At 33.0% G+C, this 21229-nt stretch overlaps 1 protein-coding gene across 2 annotated transcripts; it reads right to left on the bottom strand.

The window, feature by feature from the left end:
• Positions 1-329: 329 nt before the first annotated feature.
• On the bottom strand, positions 330-4855 carry LOC128222442 (multiple epidermal growth factor-like domains protein 10). 2 transcript variants are annotated; one of them, XR_008259140.1, is made up of 6 exons: positions 4450-4855; positions 4177-4250; positions 2435-2947; positions 1247-1361; positions 983-1092; positions 330-640 (listed from the first exon to the last, which is right to left on the bottom strand). XR_008259140.1 is itself a non-coding variant. In XM_052931446.1 (6 exons), the coding sequence occupies exons 2-6, from the start codon at positions 4235-4237 to the stop codon at positions 594-596; spliced, it is 810 nt and encodes a 269-aa protein (XP_052787406.1). In that variant the 5' UTR covers positions 4238-4250; positions 4450-4855; the 3' UTR covers positions 330-593. The 2 variants fall into 2 exon arrangements, 1 of the variants encoding a protein (XP_052787406.1); XM_052931446.1 differs by having other exon boundaries at positions 983-1056.
• Positions 4856-21229: the final 16374 nt, after the last annotated feature.

Genomic DNA, 21229 nt, shown 5'->3' on the forward strand with positions numbered 1-21229 from the left:
GCTTACAAATATTAACCTTTTTGTTAACCTTTTTCACCAATTACTTCCGCTAACTAGGTATTAACCTCATTTCCTGGAATGATTGAGTCAGTTACCGATATAAAGACTTCATTGCATTAACTTTAATATTTTATATGCAATTTTAGGAATTCGCCCAAGAAGAGAATTATATCATCAATGAGATTTTGTTTTCACATATTATAGGTGTATATCTCTTAACGGTATTGGATAACCGTACAAGATGTACGAGTATTAGAAAACATTTCCAGGGGTCTAGGTTATTCAATTTTTATACACACAGTATCTAAAATAAATAACCTAAAGCTTCCTGTTCGTACATATATATATATATTTGATTATATTTGGTTAACATTTTTTGATTTCCACTAGGATCTACAAGAATTAGTCCAGTACTATCTAACAGTGTCCTGTTTTTACGTAGTCACAAATACACAATTGGTCATTCCATTTTCTCCTTACACAGTATCAACTTTATTTGCATTTTCGTAATAAACCGTATTTACATCATCAATAGACCGCATTCCAACCATAACAGTCGAAACAAGTGGCATTCCATTTTCAGGTATCTGTTGCTATTCACGTGTGTTTTCGTCTAAATACTCGTACATGAGTTTGAATTCTAAAATTACAACAGAACGATATAGTTACTAAACACTTTTTAATAAACAATACAGTAACTTTTTGTGGCAATGCTGTATAAAAAAATTATATTTGTGTCCAAATCAACCAAATAGTGAAACAATTGTTCAGAAAAATGTGTAAATGTGATAGTATTGAAATATTGATAATTGTAAGAACTACGCAAATGGCACATCCTCGTAGTGTTTTTCATATATAAAATGTGCTAGAAGATGTACTGATATTATAAGGAAGACATAAGCTTTGCAAACCGTAAGAAATCGAAAAGGATCACACTTTTCATTTCCTTTAATTCTGATGTGATAATTTAAAGAAATTCTACCTGTATCTCCAGTTTTTCGATTGCTGGTTTTTATCCCATTTGGTATTGCGTCGTTTGCCTTCTTCCTGTTACATCTAGGTCACATGGAACACAAACAGAAGTTCCTCTATCTAAATTCAATGTTTTATATAACAGTGTCAACAATTGAATGTCAGATTATTTTAATCGTGTACACCTCTATTTATCAGAACAATTGACATCTTCGCCTTTGAACTAAGAATTATACAGCGTATACAATACACCTGATTAAAGAACGACAATTACCTCTTTGTTAACATCACAACCACTAACACACTCGCTATTATCGCCACTAATACCCCACCATAAATCTTGACAGTAGTGGCAGTGAGAAAGTCATCGCCAACGCTAGCCTTTGAAGCTGTTGATAAAAAAATAAATTGTTAGGATACTTTTAATTTACATTCAACATAAACCAAAGGGTGTGGTGGCACAATTTAGTTTCATCCAAATATAAATTGAGAAAAATATTCTGTTCCAAACAAAATGGCTCCTTTTAAAGAAAAGTACCGATTCTTGTAACTACTTTTGCCTGTTAAGTGGCCTTTTTCTTAAAAATTCGAAACATACACGCGTTTAGTATTTGACGAAAATCATGTTCTTCAAACGGCATCATAGTGTTGTGTCATTACATTAAATAAAAAAAAAAATAACACGAGTTAAAACAGTCCGTACGTTAATACCTAAACAGGAAAAAAAACAGTACCCTCGGTTGTGGTTTTATTTTAAATTTCAAAATTTTAAATCGACAATAATGTTTATTATGACAAAAACCAACCGAGTCAAAACTATTTAAATCACTTTCTTTCACTTCTTGAGTGGATACACATCTGGACTTTACCTCAATGGTTATAATATGGGAATTGACAGCTTAAGCAAATGATACTGCATTTAAATACAATGTAATAGTACTTAAAATATATTTCTACATCCGTTTCTTAAAAAAACCCAATTGATTCAAGTGTTAACTTTTTTTGTCGTTGAGTGTTACCGTAGGCACTTCTTTATGATGTTTAATTGCAAACCGTAGGTTTAAATTTGCAATATATGCGTTACGGATAATAACGATACGGCGTTTTTAATGATTTAGCACATTAACATGCAATCATGGTACGGTATTCTAGAATATTTTAGTTGTTATTAACCTACTTACTATAGTGTAATCATCATCGTATTTAATTCCCGCTATTCAGCGCTTAGTCAGTGGTATAATATATATGAAACAAACACAATGGTGGGTTAGGCCAAGCACATGAACCAGGAACAGACTGAATAACGTCCCCTCTCTGATAAAAACATAGCTGACTTTACCAAATCAAGTAATATTATGCTCAATTCCCTTCTTCGCATAGTTAAAACAATAAGTGTTAATTATTTTATTATGCTGACTTAATAACATGTTCCACAATTGAATGAAGAAACACATATTCAAACCTGTTCCACATTTCGAATATGTGTAGCCTGGAAAACCATAGTCCCCATCTGTACAAATATCGCATTTATCGCCTATAAAAAAGGCATGGCATCCACAAGAACCAGTGTTTTTGTCACAGGAAATTGTTGCACAGCCAAAACTGCAAACCTGATCACAGGTTGAACCATACCGTCCGTCAACACACGCATCGCATCTTCCTCCTTTGAAGTTACGACATGAGCATGTGCCATCTAGATAGTTGCATTTTCCACCAATACACCCGACTGAGCAGGTCTTACCACAGCTACTGTCGATATCATAAAATGTTTCCTTACATGTCGTACAGATTGTCCCCTTCGATTGTTGACACGTATAACAGTTGCCTTTACAAAGATGTTCACATCTGTTACCATATACTGTATCAATGCAGCCAGAATCGCAAATATGACTTTTTCCACAACGTTTTCGTCCTTCTCTACAACAAGCACATGGGACACTACAGTCTACCTCCTTACCATCTTCGTTTACTGTCACTGGAAGGGAAACGTTTTACAAACGTCATGTATGTACAAATGGTCATTGTAAACATAAGTACACACAATCAGGCATCAATTTGGATGATATAAACAAATTTAAGTGTTTTGCAGTTGCATCGAAGATTTACAAAACTGAATGTAGCACGTGATATTTCAGTAAGGATGATATGCAGAAAATTGTCCGACATGTAAAAGTAAAAACTACCTGAGGCATATAGTGCCAAAACCCGTCTATTATATAAGGGAAAAACTGTCCGAAAAACCGTCCATGGTATAAGAGAAAAAAACTGGCCGAGGCACATAGTGCCGTGGCTGTGTTTCCCTTGACATAATTGACTGTTTCAGGAGTATCCTTTGCATAAAACGTGAGACAAGGCGTTGGTGTCGTGACTGTCATTGTGCCACTTCAACGTAATGGTCATTGACCAGTATAAAGGCCAAGAATATCTTTGTTTATTAAACGGTATTCTTTTTCAAACAAAATCTATTATACCGTCATCAACATTTGTTATCGAAGTCAATATTTCAACGAAACTGTTATATCTTATATACTTAGACTTTAAACAACATGTCATTTAATATTTACCAGTTGCTGAGTGTTTTTCTATTGATAAATGAAAACAAACATCTAAATTTGAAAACGTTTTGAATATATTCATCAATAGGTATCTCATAATCATTGATAAACATACCTAGTTATATATATGTATAGTATGTATGCACTGTGCTGTTTGTTGAGTTTTGTGCTTTTTTCCATGTTTCTTGTTTGTGATTTTATGTTCTATGTCTTTTGTGTTTACCCAGTGCCAATAAACCAGGATTATGTTTGAACTTTTTGCTACTGAGCTGGTTTCTGTAGCTTTTCGCATAAATATTGAATATCTATTTTCGTTCGAATCAAAAATATTAAACAATGTTATATAAAAATTATTGCCATGCTATTTTCAAACTGAAGCAGAATTCATTTGTAGAATTGGAATAGAGAGACAATAAACACAAAAGTAGGTCTCATGTAATCCTGAACATTATAATAAGATGTGTATTGTACAAATTATAAATTAGTATTTATGAACACAGTTGTAAAAAGCATGCTGGATGTGGGAATTTGAAAGTGTTCAAATCAATTAAAGCTCCAATAGTATTCATTTGCAACAATTATGGCCACGGGTTTATACTTATTAAATGATTTGAATAGTACAAAAACCATGTTGATGGTTAGGCCTTACCTGCTAAGCCTGAAACTGCGAAGCTAAGTAGAACACACAGTTTGAAGATCAGATAAGTCATGTCTGGTTCTCCTCTTCCGACAGAAAGAATACTTATTGTTTACACAATGAAATAAAATAACGTTTTATTCAACTAATTACGTTAAAATTCAAATATTACAATACAGTATATATAATTGTGGTGGAAAACCAATGCTTCTAATCGTTGCTATCTCTCTGCTAACAAAGGTCAAGACCAGCTGAATAATTTTGTTCTATCTGTGAAAGTAATACCTGATCGTTTCAATGAGAAACGGAAATAGGTTAGAACGTAATCTTGTAGCAAAACAGGATGGTGTGTTGTGCAGCTGAGATGACTTTTGTAGTGTCTAGTGTAGTCACTACCGGTTGTTTTTGTTAGCAGGACAGCCGCGCAAGAAAAAAATAAACAACATTTATCTCCGGCAAAGTAATATTTAAGAACGAAAGAGCAAATGAGTAAGTGTTAACATGGTAGGGAAAAGCCCATTGAATTCTTCATCCCTGAAACTCAATTACACACAAATATAAACATCTGGTAATAGATATACATGTTTTGATGTTAATCTGACACACATTTTGAACGTTTGTACTAGGAAACTAGTTATAAACGGTAGAATGTTATCTTACCTAAATAGCCTATATTTCAAATAAACTACAATAATCCTACTAGCGCTCGTCACCATTGGTAAACATTGTATCGTAATAACGAAAGTACGATGTATTTAATCATTTGCTTCCGCCTTTGGAAGTGCATGCCTTTGGAAGTGCATTCATGCTATTATTGACTTGCACGAATATCAAATTTATAATTAATACAAATATGATTTGCATTTAACGAAATGTACACAATTGAACCAGTAATAAAAACACGACGGATAAACTTACTAGCTTGGTTACTTAAAACGTGTATACATCGTACTATTTTGCAAAGATAATAACAAAAACGGTTTTACATTCGACATAGGTTTATGGTACTCGAATAAAATAAGATGATGCATATAAAACGCTATTCCCTTTTCTGTCGATCGAAAAGGTTCCTAGTCCCTAACTTAATAAGACAATGCACTGAAAACGTATCCTGTGGAGCTCGACATATGTTTCTGGTACCCGAATTCAATAGGAGTATAGACTGTTAACGTATCCTACAGAGCTTGACATTAGTTTCTGAACAATGACAACATATCCTGCTTAGTTTGACATAGGTTTATGCTCCCTTATTCAATTAGATTAATTTGAATTGATGTTGCTATGTGTATTGACTATTGATTGTGTAAGTTGTGGCTTTGTTTGTGTGAATAAATGCACCACATTTAACATGTTAATGATATGTACAACTTATTATTAAGATGTATAGTTATTTTAAGTTAACACTGTTCCGTTTATGGGGAATTTCTACATATAAGTGGTAAGTTAAAATCAGTATTATTTGTATTAAAATTTGTGTCACGACTTAGTAAGCTATATATATGAGGGTTTAGATAAACAATCGGGTGCAGCTTTAAAATACATTATATTAAAATTTTAAAACAAACAATATACATGAAACTATCGACGTGCAAAAAGACACATAGTTATAGAGCGAAAATACATAAATGATTCTTCGATATCACCCTTTGACGGGAAATTGTCACTTTTCTTTATGTTATTCATGATGTATTGATATCTTGATATACAATACGTAATTGGTAATTGAACGGAAACCTTCATATTTACCTGCATGTATTTAAACAGATCGTGCATATAGGCTGCCAGTATGATAACGACACTTTATAAATTGTCCTCATATGCGTGATTTATTTAATACGTGGCTACAGTCTGATTGAGAGTTTGTATTTGACGTTCTCGATATTGTATCATGTTTGTCTTCCTTTACTCCAATTATTTTTGTACGGTATATTTAGGATCAATGTTCATTTTGTCCACTGGATTTAAAAATATGCACTGTTTGTTCCGTAAGTTGAGGGAACAGTCAAGGCTTCGAGCTGGCCAAAGGGCGAATGTTATGATAAATCTCACCAGTTCCCATTTGTTGATTGGTGTCCATAAAGGTTTTAACTGAACCTAAATGAAAGTTTTTCGTACATGGCGGACAAGACCAACAATGAACATACATGTCAAAATATCCCGGAACACTCGTGTATATGGCTGTTAGAAGCCATAAGGATAAACACGCTGCGTTACCATATTTAAATTAAAACCTGCATAATTTTATCTTCAAAGAAAATTGGTTGAATAATTTATTCTTATCCTTGCTCTACTTTGCAAAAACCGAAATTCAAACGATTTTTGACTTGTGAACCTAGGCATACAGTAGAAACTATTTCATAATAAAAGGGAAATAACTTTAAACGAGCGTATTCCAACATTAACTTTTTACTACTACTACTACTACTACTACTACTACTACTACTACTACTACTACTACTACTACTACTACTACTACTACTACTACTACTACTACTACTACTAAGTCTACTACTACTACTACTACTACTACTACTACTACTACTACTACTACTACTACTACTACTACTACTACTACTACTACTACTACTACTACTACTACTACTACTACTACTACTACTTCTACTGCTACTGCTACTGCTACTGCTACTGCTCCTGCTACTGCTCCTCCTGCTGCTGCTGCTGCTGCTGCTGCTACTACTACTACTACTACTACTACTACTATTAAAACTGCTACTACTACTACTACTACTGCTACTACTCCTACTACAACTACTTCTACTTCTACTGCTACTGCTACTGCTTCTGCTAGTGCTACTGCTTCTGCTACTGCTACTGCTACTGGTGCTGCTGCTACTCCTACTGCTTCTTCTACTGCTACCGATACTGCTACTGCTGCCACTACTTCTACTACTATTACTGCTGCTGCTGTTGCTGCTGCTACTACTACTACTACTACTACTACTACTACAACTCATAGTTGTCAGTTGATTGGACTGCCGAATCGGATTGAGCTATAAGGTATATAGACACACAATAAAGATTTGGATCGGCACTCAGTTTTAAACATGGTTTTGATAAGATGATGATAATCTTGCATGGCTATGCTTATTATTTAAGGTCCGCCTTAAAATTAAAATTTAATTTGAATGTTATTCAATTTCTTATTCTCTGTCTTTAAACTCAACCATCCAAACATCAACTGAATTCGACCATACATGCGTCTTCGACAGTTGTATTATAAACAATACAGTATTAACCAGCTATCAGGTATACGTAAACCACTTTAATGTTTTTGTTATGCATTAAAACGTCGTGCACGGAAAACCTTTTTGTTGTTATTGTAAATTGAACAAAAAGCTTTGTCCGGTGTATATCATGTATCAATGAGATGAATCTTGAAAACAGATAATACTCGTTAAATCACTAATGTAAGTTTGGCAAGACTTAAACACACGCTGATGACATGACATGAAGTTGAAACCACAGTCGTTTGAAGTTTCAAAATCCTCCAGTTTTTGTGTCACATGACCTGTAGTTTTAGTGACAATAAACCTTAAAGTATGAATTTATCTTTCATATTTATCACAGAGTTCACTCACAATATTGCATGACATAAATATGAACCAATGCAGTTCAACGATGTCATAAAATATCTAAAGGCATTTACAGCTTTAAGTAAAACAACTCCTCATAATAAACTGATAATAACGAAATATATTCGAGCGATGAACCAAATGTTTTGCAGATAGGACTTTGACCATCTGTAGGGTTGTCGTGTGTTCAAAGTACAATAATCATAGGATTATCGTAGGAACATCACAGATAATCCAACATTCGTTTGAAATTCCTATCTTTATTATAACCCAGTCGTCAGACGTCGTAGAGGTTCACACGACGGTATAGCAAAATTGGCCTGTGATCATGGACATGTATACAACAGTTTAACAACAGTACATTTGAAAAAAATGTAAGACAGTTCAGCTGTCGCCTACAACAATTTTTGTAGCACAACACCTGTGCTACGAAGATTTGATACACTTTTCGTAGTGTAAAAACATGTTCAAAATTGTTTTCTAAATAAACACTTTACTTTTGTGTTCGTTAATACTGGAATTTAGCAAAACATCTGATCAAGGGCAATGATTTGATTGAATTGTACATGTCGTTTTTGATTTAAACAAGTGGTGCGCTAAATCAACATTTGAACAGTAATTAAAGTTTGCTTGCTCTACAATACGTGAAATAGTCTTCCATTTTTAATCTTAATCTCTCCATATTTGGAGTATTAAAAATTATGAATACATAAATATGTGTTATATTTGAACGATTGAATCATAGTGTCCTGAAATATCAAGAAGATGTCTCAATGTTGACTTTAAATAAATACAGGATTGGCGGATTTAAAACTTAATGATGCAACATAAAATAAGTATAATACTTGAACGAAGTAAACATTTTTTATCCAAAACAGTTATATGGAACAATAAAAGCGCTTGCAATTTAGGCAATACACATTTATTCAGTGGTATAAAGAAGGGTAGTCCATATTGAACACATGTACGTTTATATAACTGATATCTTTTACGTTCTTATTGAAATAAAATATGCATACAGCATTAGGACACCGAGATCGTAAAATATCCAACTCTCATAAAATCATCACGACATAGTCGGAAATACTTGTTCAACCCAAACATGAACTTACTATTAAAATATTAAAATAAAAAAGTTTTAAGAATGTCATCCAGCAACGAACAATATCCTAAAACCTTGGTTCTGCATACTTAACTAACAAATAGATTTTGAGATTCAAGTTTTATATTCGGCTTTTGAAATAACGTTATCGTTTAAGATAAGTTTAACCGACACTAATACGATAACAATATTTGATAATTATTTGAATGTTGATATTTACCAACGGATTGCCACATGCAAAGTGCAAAAACAAATGCTTGACTTATTTAATCTGTATGTCATCAAGCTATTCGAATGTAATTATGTCTTAAAAATTTGATTGTGCAATGTTATCATTGGCATTTGTTAAACTTCAATTGATTTATTGTTGTCCGTTATGTTAAAATGTATATATAGTTAGAATATTCACCATCAAGTGAGTTATTCTTCGAATAGATCGAACCATCTGCGTTGGTGATAAAATAGTTTACTTTTCAAAATAATCCGTTCAGATCACCCATGATATAATTCATAAGCCAGACTGTACATAAAATTCAATCTGAAGTATTTGCCCTTAATTTCAGAGCTACAAAAGGTTAATTGTGTGCGTGGAGATAAAATCTTATTGGAACCAACACTCTGGGTGGGAATGTTAAATATTTCAATGTTGGATACAAGTTATTTAATTGTTCATTTTGGTACACTCTTTTGCAAGCCGAAGGTATAGCAAATACCATTCGGTACATGTGCCCTCAAAACTTGTCTCTCCTCTCTGAAGGTCGCACCCGCGAAATGCTGTCAGTAATCAAAACGTTAAGTGTTAAATATGCAATAAAGTTAAGTAAAATGCAAAGACGAGTTCAAATTAATATACATCGTTTCATCATATTTCATTAATATGAACTAAGGCGCTGCCTCTACGGGCTTGAAGTGTTATTGCCAGAATCGTAGTTCTTTTTATGAAACACGTGTTCTACAATACATGGCGGCCGGTAATTTTGCCTCTCGGGCCATCAAGAACAACTAGCTGTTTTCTATAGACAAGTCGAAAAACTTTTCAGTAAATGTTCTTTAAAGTTAAGCACATAGCCTTAATTTATGAATATTCATATGTCAAGGACGAAGAGGCTTTTTTGAATGTGCTTTTCAGCTGTATAATTATTTTAATATCGGGTCTACACTCCAGTTACCAGAAAACCAATTTTTGAAGAAGTAAAAGATACAGACCATTATTTGTCCATGATTTAATGAATACTAGTATGATAGTACAGGCATATCTCCATTGTTCGCCATCTTCCTTGCCACGCCACATACTTTGCATGATCTCTCAGTATTTTGATTAGTAATTAAAACCATAGTGAAAGAAATCGGCTAAGTAGTGTGAAGGAAATCGTTCCTATTACAAGATTTAAATCCTTATAAGTATTGGTCTTTCACACTTAACATAAAGCAAGCAGTAAGTATTTCACAGTTTATTTATGAGTCCTTAATTTACATAGATACACTATCTACATACATTTATAAACTAAAGCTATAAAATATAAGATAAATATGCACATGACCATTGTAAATGAGTAATGTGATATTCATACAGTTATGTTGCAGTAGACAAATTATTTATTATTATAAACAAGAACTAGGTAGCATATAATTATAATGAGGATAAAACATGAGCATTCAGCTGATACTGAAGACATTTTTTAAAAAAAAGTAAAAGATGAGTATATGGTCACCTTAGTGCAAGAACTCAATATCTGCTTCTATATCTATATGCAGTTATTGAGTTATTGCACTAAGGTGATTTATCATATTCTTGTAACAATAACATTCAATACTCATATTTGAAGATTTAACTTCAACACTATCCATTTCATTAAATATGTCGATTTAACTGCAACGTCAGTAAAACATTCCTTTGACCAAATGCATGAGTATAATCCATGATTAACAGTAAATAAAACATTTTTTTTTAATATCACATGTCAAAAGCATTATCACATTTAAAAAAAACTATATTGTTTACACAGAAAAAAATAAAAATAAAATAATAGTTAAGGAAAAATATGAATGCAATAAATTGCCCATTAAATTCAAACATAAGAACATTACTCAACTTTTATTAAAACTTCATTTTTTCAAACCAAAAGATTTAAGGGGTTTACTTCCATTTTCAAAAACTAGTAACTAGTATATTTTTAAAGCACATTTCAATATCTGCAATATATTTCCATCACATAAGTGTTTTGTATAAATAGGCGTATATCTCTTATCGGTATTGGATAACCGAGTATTAGAAAACATTTCCAGGGTTCTATGTTATTTGATAGTTGTACACACAGTATCTAAAACAAATAACCCAATGCTTCCTGTTCGTACATGTATATTTGTTAATATTTGGTTAACATTTTTTTGATTTTCACTACCTAAAGGATCTACAAGAGTTAGTCGAGTACAATCTAACAGTGTCCTGTTTTTACATAGTCACGAATGCACAATTGGTTATTCCATTTCCTTACAAAGTATTTTATCTTTATTTGCATTGTTGTAATAAACCGTATTTACATCTCCATTAGACCGCATTCCAACCATAAAAGTCGAAGCAAGTGGCATTTCATTTTCAGGTATCTGTTGTTATTCACGTGTTTTTTCGTCTAAATACTCGTACATGAGTTTGAAATCTAAAATTAAAACAGAACGGTATAGTAATTAAACACTTTTTAATAACTTATACAGTGACAATGCTTTATAAATAAATTATATTTGTGTCCAAATCAACCAAAATGTGAAACATTTGTTTAGAAAAATGTGTAAATGTGATAGTCTTGAAATATTGATGATTGTAAGAACTTCGCAAATGGCACATGCTCTTAGTTTATTTTCATATATTACATGTGTTAGAAGTGGTACTGATAAGGATCACACTTTTCATTTCCTTTAATTCTGATGTGATAATTTAAAGAAGTTCTACCTGTCTCTCCAGATTTTCGATTGCTGGTTTTTATTCCTTTTGGTATTGCGTCGTTGGCCTTCTTCCTGTTACATCTAGGTCACATGGAACACAAACAGAAATTCTTATATCTAAAATCAATGTTTTATATAACAGTGTCAACAATTAAATGTCAGATCATATTAATCGTTTACACATCTATTTGTCTCAATTTATCAAAACTATTGACATCTTCGCCTTGAAATAAGACAGGTTTGAACTAAGAGATATACAGCTTATACATTAAACCTTGTTATGGAACGACAAATACCTCACTATTAACTTCACAACCACCACAGTCACCATTATCGCAACTATAACTCCGGCACACACCAAAAAAAAGCATCGCCTTTAAAAGCTGTTGATAGAAAAAAACAGCATTTTGTTAGGATACTTTAAATTTGCATTCAGCATTGAGCAAAGAGAGTTGGGGCATAATTTAGTTTAATTTAGTTTCATCCAAATTAAAATTGAGAAAAATGTTCTGTTCCAAACAAAATTGCTCCTTGTTAAAAAACGTACCGATTCTGGTACCTACTTTTGGTTGGTCAGATGACTTTTCTTCAAATTGCGAAACATATACGCTTTCAAAAAATAACATGAGTTAAAACAGTCCGCACATTAATACCTAAACATGAAAAAACAGTACCGACGGTTGTGGTTTTTTTTTAAATTGTAAATCGACAATAATGACAAAAACTAAATCACTTTCTTTATCTTATATGTACCCATCTGGACTTAACCTCAGTGGTTATAATATGGAAATTGACCGCTAAAGCAAATGATACTTCATTTAAATGTAGGAGTACTCTAAACATATTTCTACATCCGTTTCTAAAAAAATATTGAGTGTAAACTTGTTTGTCGTTAAGTTAGAACGTAGGCACTTCTTTATGATGTTGACATGCAAACCGTAGGTTTAAAATTCCAATGTAGGTGTTACGGATAATAACGACACGGCGTTGTTAATGATTTTGCACATAAAAATGCAGTCGTGGTACGGTATTCTAGAATATTTCAGTTGCATGACCTGTGCCTTTTTATGAAAAAACCATGTCACCACTATTTCAATTTTTATTAAAATAAAATGTCTTCCTAGTAGAATTCATTCCTTATGCCTGATTGGCTGGTGAATCTTATGTTTGTCTTTCTGGACCAAACGGCTTAAGTTCTGTCAATCATTTAAAACCTGGTTTTGTCACGTTGCGGTTCTTGTTTACTGTTCAATTTGATTTTTTATTGCTTTTGATTGGCTTGTGTCAGTGCTCCAGCTAGCCAATTTTTAAAAAGCGCAGTGCCCATGCCCCTTTTCTTACAGCCCTGCCCCCTTTTTAAGGAGTGCCCTTTTCACAAATGTTCTATTAGCGCCAATTATCCTGTTAGTGCCCTTTTTACTATTGAAATCATTATGAAAGATCGGCAGTGGCTGTCATAATTGTAACAAATTACGTAATACTAATAGTGTTCCCGCTAGGTGTCACCAAGCTGCCATATTGCCGACTGCTTAAAATATGCCGTACTGCCCTTTCATCTTTCCATGTGCCTTGTCCAAAGTCATATGACAGCTAATTGTGTATTTGTGTAGTGAGAAGACGACCTGTGTATTCATAATCAGTCATCTTTTAATCTGATAATTAGGGAGAGCCAAGTTGGGAACATCGGCAGATAATGCGATAGAAAATGTAAGGGGATGGTGAAATTTTTTGACAAGCACCATTAGATATTTAAATTGTATTGTACAGACGAGACTCGCCATTTTAATCAGACAGTCACTGCTGATTTGTAAACACAGGAAAAGTGGCGCTTACACAATCAAATACATGAATTTTCATTAACTATTTTGAAAGTTTATTTGTAAAATATTCATGGTGAAAAATGCTTTGGAACCTACAAAAATATGTTGATGCTTTATGTAGTGTTTACCTATCATGTCTATGATCTTGCCAAAATTCGCTGAAACAGCCATTTTGTCAGAACGGAGTTATATTATCAATGTTCTATGTTTTGTAAGTGAATTTCGGAGGAGCTCGGGGGATTTCAGCGAGGGGGTCTTACCCTCGGAGGTTATCCGAGATCATCGACTATATCCCACGGAGTGAGCGAGGAAAGTGGGTCTCACTCGTTGTGTGTACTGTATATCGTGTAGGGGCGATTGGGGGTGGTTGTGGGAGGGGTCAACCCTGGCACAAGGTTGTTTTTGATTTTTTTTTTTTTTTTTTTGGGGGGGGGGGTCTCACCCAAGAATTTGTTTTGTTTGTATACTCAATTTAAATCATTTTCCATGATTTTCAGACTTGAACAAAATGGGTTTTTTTTTTCAAAATTTAGAAGGGTGTGTTTTAATATCAAAAATAAAATTTGTCTTTTTCTCTGTGGTATAGTATGATTGTACTTGTCTGGAGTCTTCTTTAGTGCAAAATCACATAGTTCTCCTAAACATCATGTAAAATGAAGAAAAAAAACCAATGACAGTTAAACATTTGAAGCAACCAATTAATTAATACACAAATAAACAAATATGTAGGGGACGATTTTAATTTGGTACGTTCAGGATTAGGTATGAATGTTACAATCAGCCTGGCTGTTGTTTAATTGTCTTTGGTAAAATAATGTTTAATATGCTGATGTTTTAGAATAAAATGACAATAAAATCACTGCCCTTGCTTAAAAATTCACTTACAAAACATAGAACATTGATAATATAACTCCGTTCTGACAAAATGGCTGTTTCAGCGAATTTTGGCAAGATCATGGACATGATAGGTAAACACTACATAAAGCATCAACATATTTTTGTAGGTTCCAAAGCATTTTTCACCATGAATATTTTACAAATAAACTTTCAAAATTCATGTATTTGATTGTGTAAGCGCCACTTTTCCTGTGTTTACAAATCAGCAGTGACTGTCTGATTAAAATGGCGAGTCTCGTCTGTACAATACAATTTAAATATCTAATGGTGCTTGTCAAAAAATTTCACCATCCCCTTACATTTTCTATCGCATTATCTGCCGATGTTCCCAACTTGGCTCTTCCTAATTATCAGATTAAAAGATGACTGATTATGAATACACAGGTCGTCTTCTCACTACACAAATACACAATTAGCTGTCATATGATTTTGGACAAGGCACATGGAAAGATGAAAGGGCAGTACGGCATATTTTAAGCAGTCGGCAATATGGCAGCTTGGTGACACCTAGCGGGAACACTATTAGTATTACGTAATTTGTTACAATTATGACAGCCACTGCCGATCTTTCATAATGATTTCAATAGTAAAAAGGGCACTAACAGGATAATTGGCGCTAATAGAACATTTGTGAAAAGGGCACTCCTTAAAAAGGGGGCAGGGCTGTAAGAAAAGGGGCATGGGCACTGCGCTTTTTAAAAATTGGCTAGCTGGAGCACTGACACAAGCCAATCAAAAGCAATAAAAAATCAAATTGAACAGTAAACAAGAACCGCAACGTGACAAAACCAGGTTTTAAATGATTGACAGAACTTAAGCCGTTTGGTCCAGAAAGACAAACATAAGATTCACCAGCCAATCAGGCATAAGGAATGAATTCTACTAGGAAGACATTTTATTTTAATAAAAATTGAAATAGTGGTGACATGGTTTTTTCATAAAAAGGCACAGGTCATGCAATTTCCAGTGGATATAGTAGAGGCCAAACTTGCCTGGTATAAATTAGTTTAGAAGTATTGTGTGTGTGCTTTCATTATCTTCTTTTTATCCAGTATAAATTCTTTTTTTTCTTCTAGTTATTTTAGACATATTATTTTCGACCAAAAAAACACAGTGTTGAGCAAAGGTGGCCAGCACATGGTTAAGATGATGTATAGTTGTGAAATATGACACCAAAAATTATTTAACTGAAAAACCCACTATATAAACATAATACACTAACGGTTAGTATGTTATGTTTATATAGTGGGTTTTTCAGTTAAATACATTTTGGAGTCATATTTCACAAATATACACCATCTTAACCATGTGGTGGCCACCTTTGGTGTTGAGAATTAAGGATCGCCAGCCAATAATTGTCATCTTAAGCAAGGATCTCACAATAATTATTAACCCAAGTTGAGCAAGTATACTGTAATTATTTACCCATTTTGTACAAGTACACGCATGGAGGTGTCGAGTTCACAAAGGAACTGAACACCCCGGCATAGGTCCCGTCCACCTAGTAACACCCATTTGTATAATGTTGAAGGCATCTTCCACTGATGTTGAAAATATCTTTATTGTATTTATTTCGTTTATTTTTATGCTTTCGACAGAAACTTAAAAAATAAAACGTTTTCCGCCATCTTGAATTGCGCGCATAATTTTTTGCTGTTGTGAAATTAGCGTTAGGTTAAATAACGCTAAACTAAATATATCGGAGAATATAAAGCCGTATTGAAAACATTTCAGTCTCTAATTTACAGACATTTCAACCCCCAAATATCTTTCAATCATGAGTCCTTTTAATGTTGTTTCAACAAGAGACTTGATACTGATTTAATAAAAAATAAATGTCATAAGAGCAATTCGCAAATGGGTTTTGATAAATTGATTTGTTTCTATATGTTAGTTGTTATACTTGTAAATACATTGTTACACATGTAAAGACAATGTATGTTTTCATATCATCAATCATTAATATTAACTCTACTTGTCATCTGCAATTTTATGTTTTACAGGCCATATAAATTAGTGATTTTAACTTTTTGAATTAATTTTCTTAGGAACAGTTTAAAAAATACTTGTTTCATTCTTTTCACCTTGGTTTTTCTGTAAAACCCCAATGTGTTTTTTTTTATCTCACAAACATAAAAAAAGAAGATAAATGTTCAGTAAATTAGATAATTCAGTTATACAGGACTGCTTCTGTTTTTCACATATATTCAAAATCCAATAAGCCTGATATTAAACCATAAAGTAGGATGACAAAACAATCTTAAAATTCAGGAAAACAAACATTTAATTCAAGACATTCGTTGAAAAATATGTAGAAATCTAGGATTGCCTGTTCATGAAGCATAAACGAATGAACCTCGAAAAATATCATTACTTTTTTCTCCACATGAATCCTTTTCGACGACAGGGTCACAACTTAATCAGTATAATTGCATTTAAATAAAATTGAATACTTACATCAACATGGAAAAAGCGTTTTCCCTCACGGATTCCGTTGACAAGAACCGGCGATTCGTCTTCTCTTCTCAAGATCAGCTGGTCATCTTTTTTCACCAGGAACCACATGATGACACTTGGAAATGACTAGGCTGATTGTCCTAATTAAAAAGTTAACCCGGTCATCAACTTTGGACGAACCTATTAAACACTAATTAAGGGGTATCATTTTAAAAACGAACTGTGCTGAATAAGATAACATATTATTTTTTTTGAAAATAAGAAGTGTTGTGGTTTGAAAAAAGGAATAATTTCAGATTTTATTTTTTTAGTGTGCTAATCCTTAATATTTAATTAATAATTTACCGATTTTGGGGCGATTCCATTTCATTCCGGCACGTGTGCGCATGCGTAGAAAATGTTGTACACGGGAAAAATGTCGCAAAATCGCACACAGCTTCTCATAGATTGATGATGAGGTACAAAACAGTATCATTATTACTGTTGGTTGTAGCCACTGTAATTGTGGTAAGTTTTATGTTAATGAGTATAATGTTCATATATATTTGATTTAATTGAATTTCAATTGTTTTAACATTTAAGTTCATAATAAGTTAACCATACCAGTATGTCAATAATTGTATAATTACTGCACAATGTTATTGCTTCAAGTTCAAGATTGATTTTAACTCTATTTTTACTGCGCTTGATTTAGGCGCAGGAGAGTGAAGCTGAGTACTGGGATGACGAGGTTGGGTTGTCATGTACCTCCACTGAGGATGAAGTTGGACTATCTGACAGTTCTTCCTCAGGTGATCTTGTTGGCCTGTCATCTTCAAGTTCAAGTGAAGTACTGATGAATTGCAGCGATGGAGTAGACCCAGAGCATGTATATGCCCGATTACCCAAATCTGCGCCTGTTGGCCAGCTTGTTACCAGTAAGTTTGATATAAAATATGATTCATTTCAAAAATGCACACAAAGTACGTGTGTTTATTTCAAATAGGTTAAATTGAACCAAGCCTACAATATATTTTACTGTCTAGACCAAAAATATTTATTCATCTCATTACTGAGGTTTAAGGTATTTGATATTTTTACTCTGATGAGTTGAACGTTATCAATGATTCTCAGGCACCGCCTTGGTGGACAACTTTCAGGTCATAAGTATTTTCGTCTCTTTTGGAAAATGCCAAATGTTAAATGGCCCTGGCACTACTGAGAGGTAAAAAATCACATCATAAATTTATATTTCAGTATTAAAGAATTATAATGTCAAAGTTGAAAAGTTAAACAAATATTTTGATGTATTCACTCTGATTTTTTTTAATTTGATGAAATTGGGAGAGCAATGCATCCAAATATAAAATTTGCAAATAAAAATGTCATAAACAGCCATAGCTATTTACTAAAAAATGAAGTTTAGATCAAGGGGATTAAGCAGGGATTAAACTCCAGGAAGTCATCATGATGACAGTTTTATTGCTATAACCAATTAGTAGTTGACATTCATGTAGACAATAGGCATGTCAATCAGAATAACTGTCCCATACAATTTACTAAATTTACTGAGTGTGACTGTTTCTTTCTTTTCAATTGATATTTGGTTCGTGCTAGAACAACATTATATTATTCATAGAATTTTCAATATTGCCTTATATATAGTCTTTATTATGTCACAAAATAAACAGTTCATTAAATTTTAATGGGACATCCTTGAACTGGATTCACATGGATATTTAATAAATGCAATACTTTGAAAATAGCTGATTTCATTCAGTTGAAAATGTTTTTTTACTTTGTTGGTCATATTGATTAATTGTCTAACACAATTTGGCTTGAATAATGGCCATCACTTGGCTGATTCTAATTATAATAATACTCAATTATTGAGTCTTTTTTAAGTATAAAATTATTAAAAGTATGGCAAAGGATTATATATGGGAACAAGTATTACTAGTTATTGTTTGATATCATTTGTGTTGTTTTTATTTTATGACGCTTTCTAATATTTAAATCACAAGCAAACAATATTAGAAAAAATCAAGTATGTCAAAGCACGTTGATTTAAAGCTCCACCTAACTGAGTTGCTCATAAATTGGCTCCACCCCTATCACTCGGGCTATTGACTGATTGGCTTTAACTAAATGTGAAGATCTGTATGATATGCAGTGTAGTATATTGCACCATGCAAGGGCAGGCCTTCATAGACTCAACAACAACAACAACAAATGCACCATGCTAAAAGTTTTCATCTTACACTTTAAATACTTACTAGTTGCATTGTTAATTCTATTTGTTTATTCAAGTTTTCAATCTTTGATGCTAACTACTTCATATATATGTGTATAACTATGATATTTATAATTATTTAAAATTCATTAACTCTATTATTCAAAAACTCACTATCACAAGAAATGTATTGTGGGCATTCATTGACTATGAAATGGGTTTTGACACTGTTGTACATGATGCATTATAGATTAAATTAATGAAATCTGAAACTGAGCTTTTGTAACTTTAAGCTGCACTCTCACAGATTTACATTTTTACAACTTTTTTATTTTTTGTCTTTGAATGAGCAAAGTTTTGCGTAAATATCTACAAAATTCCAATAACATAAGATTGCTGACAAAAAATCAGATCGTAGATTTTCATATTTCCGTACCAAAAGTAATGTTTTATGGCTTAAACCGTTACTAATGGTTTTAAGAAATATGCGTAAAACATGATTTTTTTAACTTGAATATAAAAATCTGCGTTCTAATTTTTTGTCAGCAGTATTATACAACTGGATTCAATGGATTTTAGCCCCTAGGACCATAGCCCTCCCGGAAGATAGCCCCCCCCCCCGTCTTAGTGAAAAAACGGACGATATCCCCCCCAATATTAAAATGCATATTATAACCAGTTTATTTAAGCAAATTTCCAAAACAATGATTTTTATTATAAAATGAAACAACCCAAAGGCATAAATCAATAAAAAAAAATCATGAATAGTGAAAAATAAACAGAAAAAGCATGTGATTTTACAATGAAACATTTATTATTTTAAAAGTTTTCTCTGTTATTTGTTGACTAAGCACTTATTTAATAATCTTTGATCAGTAAGTTCTCACCTTTAATTATCATTTGCATTGACCTTTAATTATTTAATAGGGTGATAATCCTTAATGCGATAATGACACTATATGTTTTATTTCTTTTGAAGATGTTTTATATGTAAAGTCATTTATATATATGCAGGGGGGCTATTGTCTGGGGGGGGGCTATTATCTGGGAGGGCTATCATCCGGGGGGGGGGATATGGTCCTAGGGGCTAATGTCTGGGGGGGGGGGGGGCAATCATCCGGGGGGATATCATCCTACACTCGGAATCAGGATCCCTAATCTAAGAAGTATTTGGGTTTACTTATAAGTTAATAGTTTAGGACCCCACCCCCCTTCTTTAAGACTCTTCTTGTTTTTTTTGTGTTGTGCCGATGATTGAAATGCTTAAAAACTTACAAACACTCCAAAAATACAAATTGTTACTCTGTCTATGGTGTAGTAGTCCAGTCGTACCTGAAAATACCGGGGAACCCGGCTCGATGCATTCTGTTTTTGAAACCTTTTTTGACAATTATTTGGACTAGCAGACACAGGTACTTGACACAAACTTTTTAATGTTATATATGGGCTATATACTATAATACATATATATAGGCCGATTTTTTATTATGTGACTTGCGCCTGTGCATGCAGACTTTCGTGGGTCACTTTGTTTGCTTAGCCCAAGTCCAAATAATTGTACGTTGACAGATTTTTTTTTAGATTTTTGATATGGCAAATCCTTCACGTACAAATTGTTTAGTATCAAAAGTTGGTAGTTGTTCCGATCAGGATTCCGGGTTAAAGCATATAGCGTCTATAAAATATCATAAAAACAAGAAATATTACCAGATAATGTTAATTTATTTTAGTTCCGTACACAAAAAATAAATATCCAACTTATAATTTTGAGTTTGACAGCTTTTCTTCATTTCATTCTGTCAAAACATAACGATATATACATGAAGGGCATGAACATTTCGGCCATGGCCGAGTTGTTACGATTGTATAACGAGGTCTATCTCAAAGCTTTGTTGGAGGAGGCCGAGTTATTATGATTGTATCGAGTTGTTCCCCTTCGCATAATTGTTGTCTGTGTCCGCCAACATTCGTTTTATTGGAAAGGTAAACAACTTGTTTTAATGCATTAAATGCTTGTTTAGTGCAAAATAACATTTCACTTACA

This window comes from Mya arenaria, chromosome 16 (assembly GCF_026914265.1).
Source record: "Mya arenaria isolate MELC-2E11 chromosome 16, ASM2691426v1".
In the NCBI taxonomy this organism is placed as follows: domain Eukaryota; kingdom Metazoa; phylum Mollusca; class Bivalvia; order Myida; family Myidae; genus Mya; species Mya arenaria.

Excerpts from the sequence above, each read along its gene's own strand:
- LOC128222442 (XM_052931446.1), bottom strand. The coding sequence starts at position 4,237 with ATGACTTATCTGATCTTCAAACTGTGTGTTCTACTTAGCTTCGCAGTT. Across the intron at positions 1,362-2,434 it reads ATATTCGAAATGTGGAACAG|CTTCAAAGGCTAGCGTTGGC; the intron begins GTTTGAATATGT and ends TTTTATCAACAG. Across the intron at positions 1,057-1,246 it reads GTTGTGATGTTAACAAAGAG|ATGTAACAGGAAGAAGGCAA; the intron begins GTAATTGTCGTT and ends CATGTGACCTAG.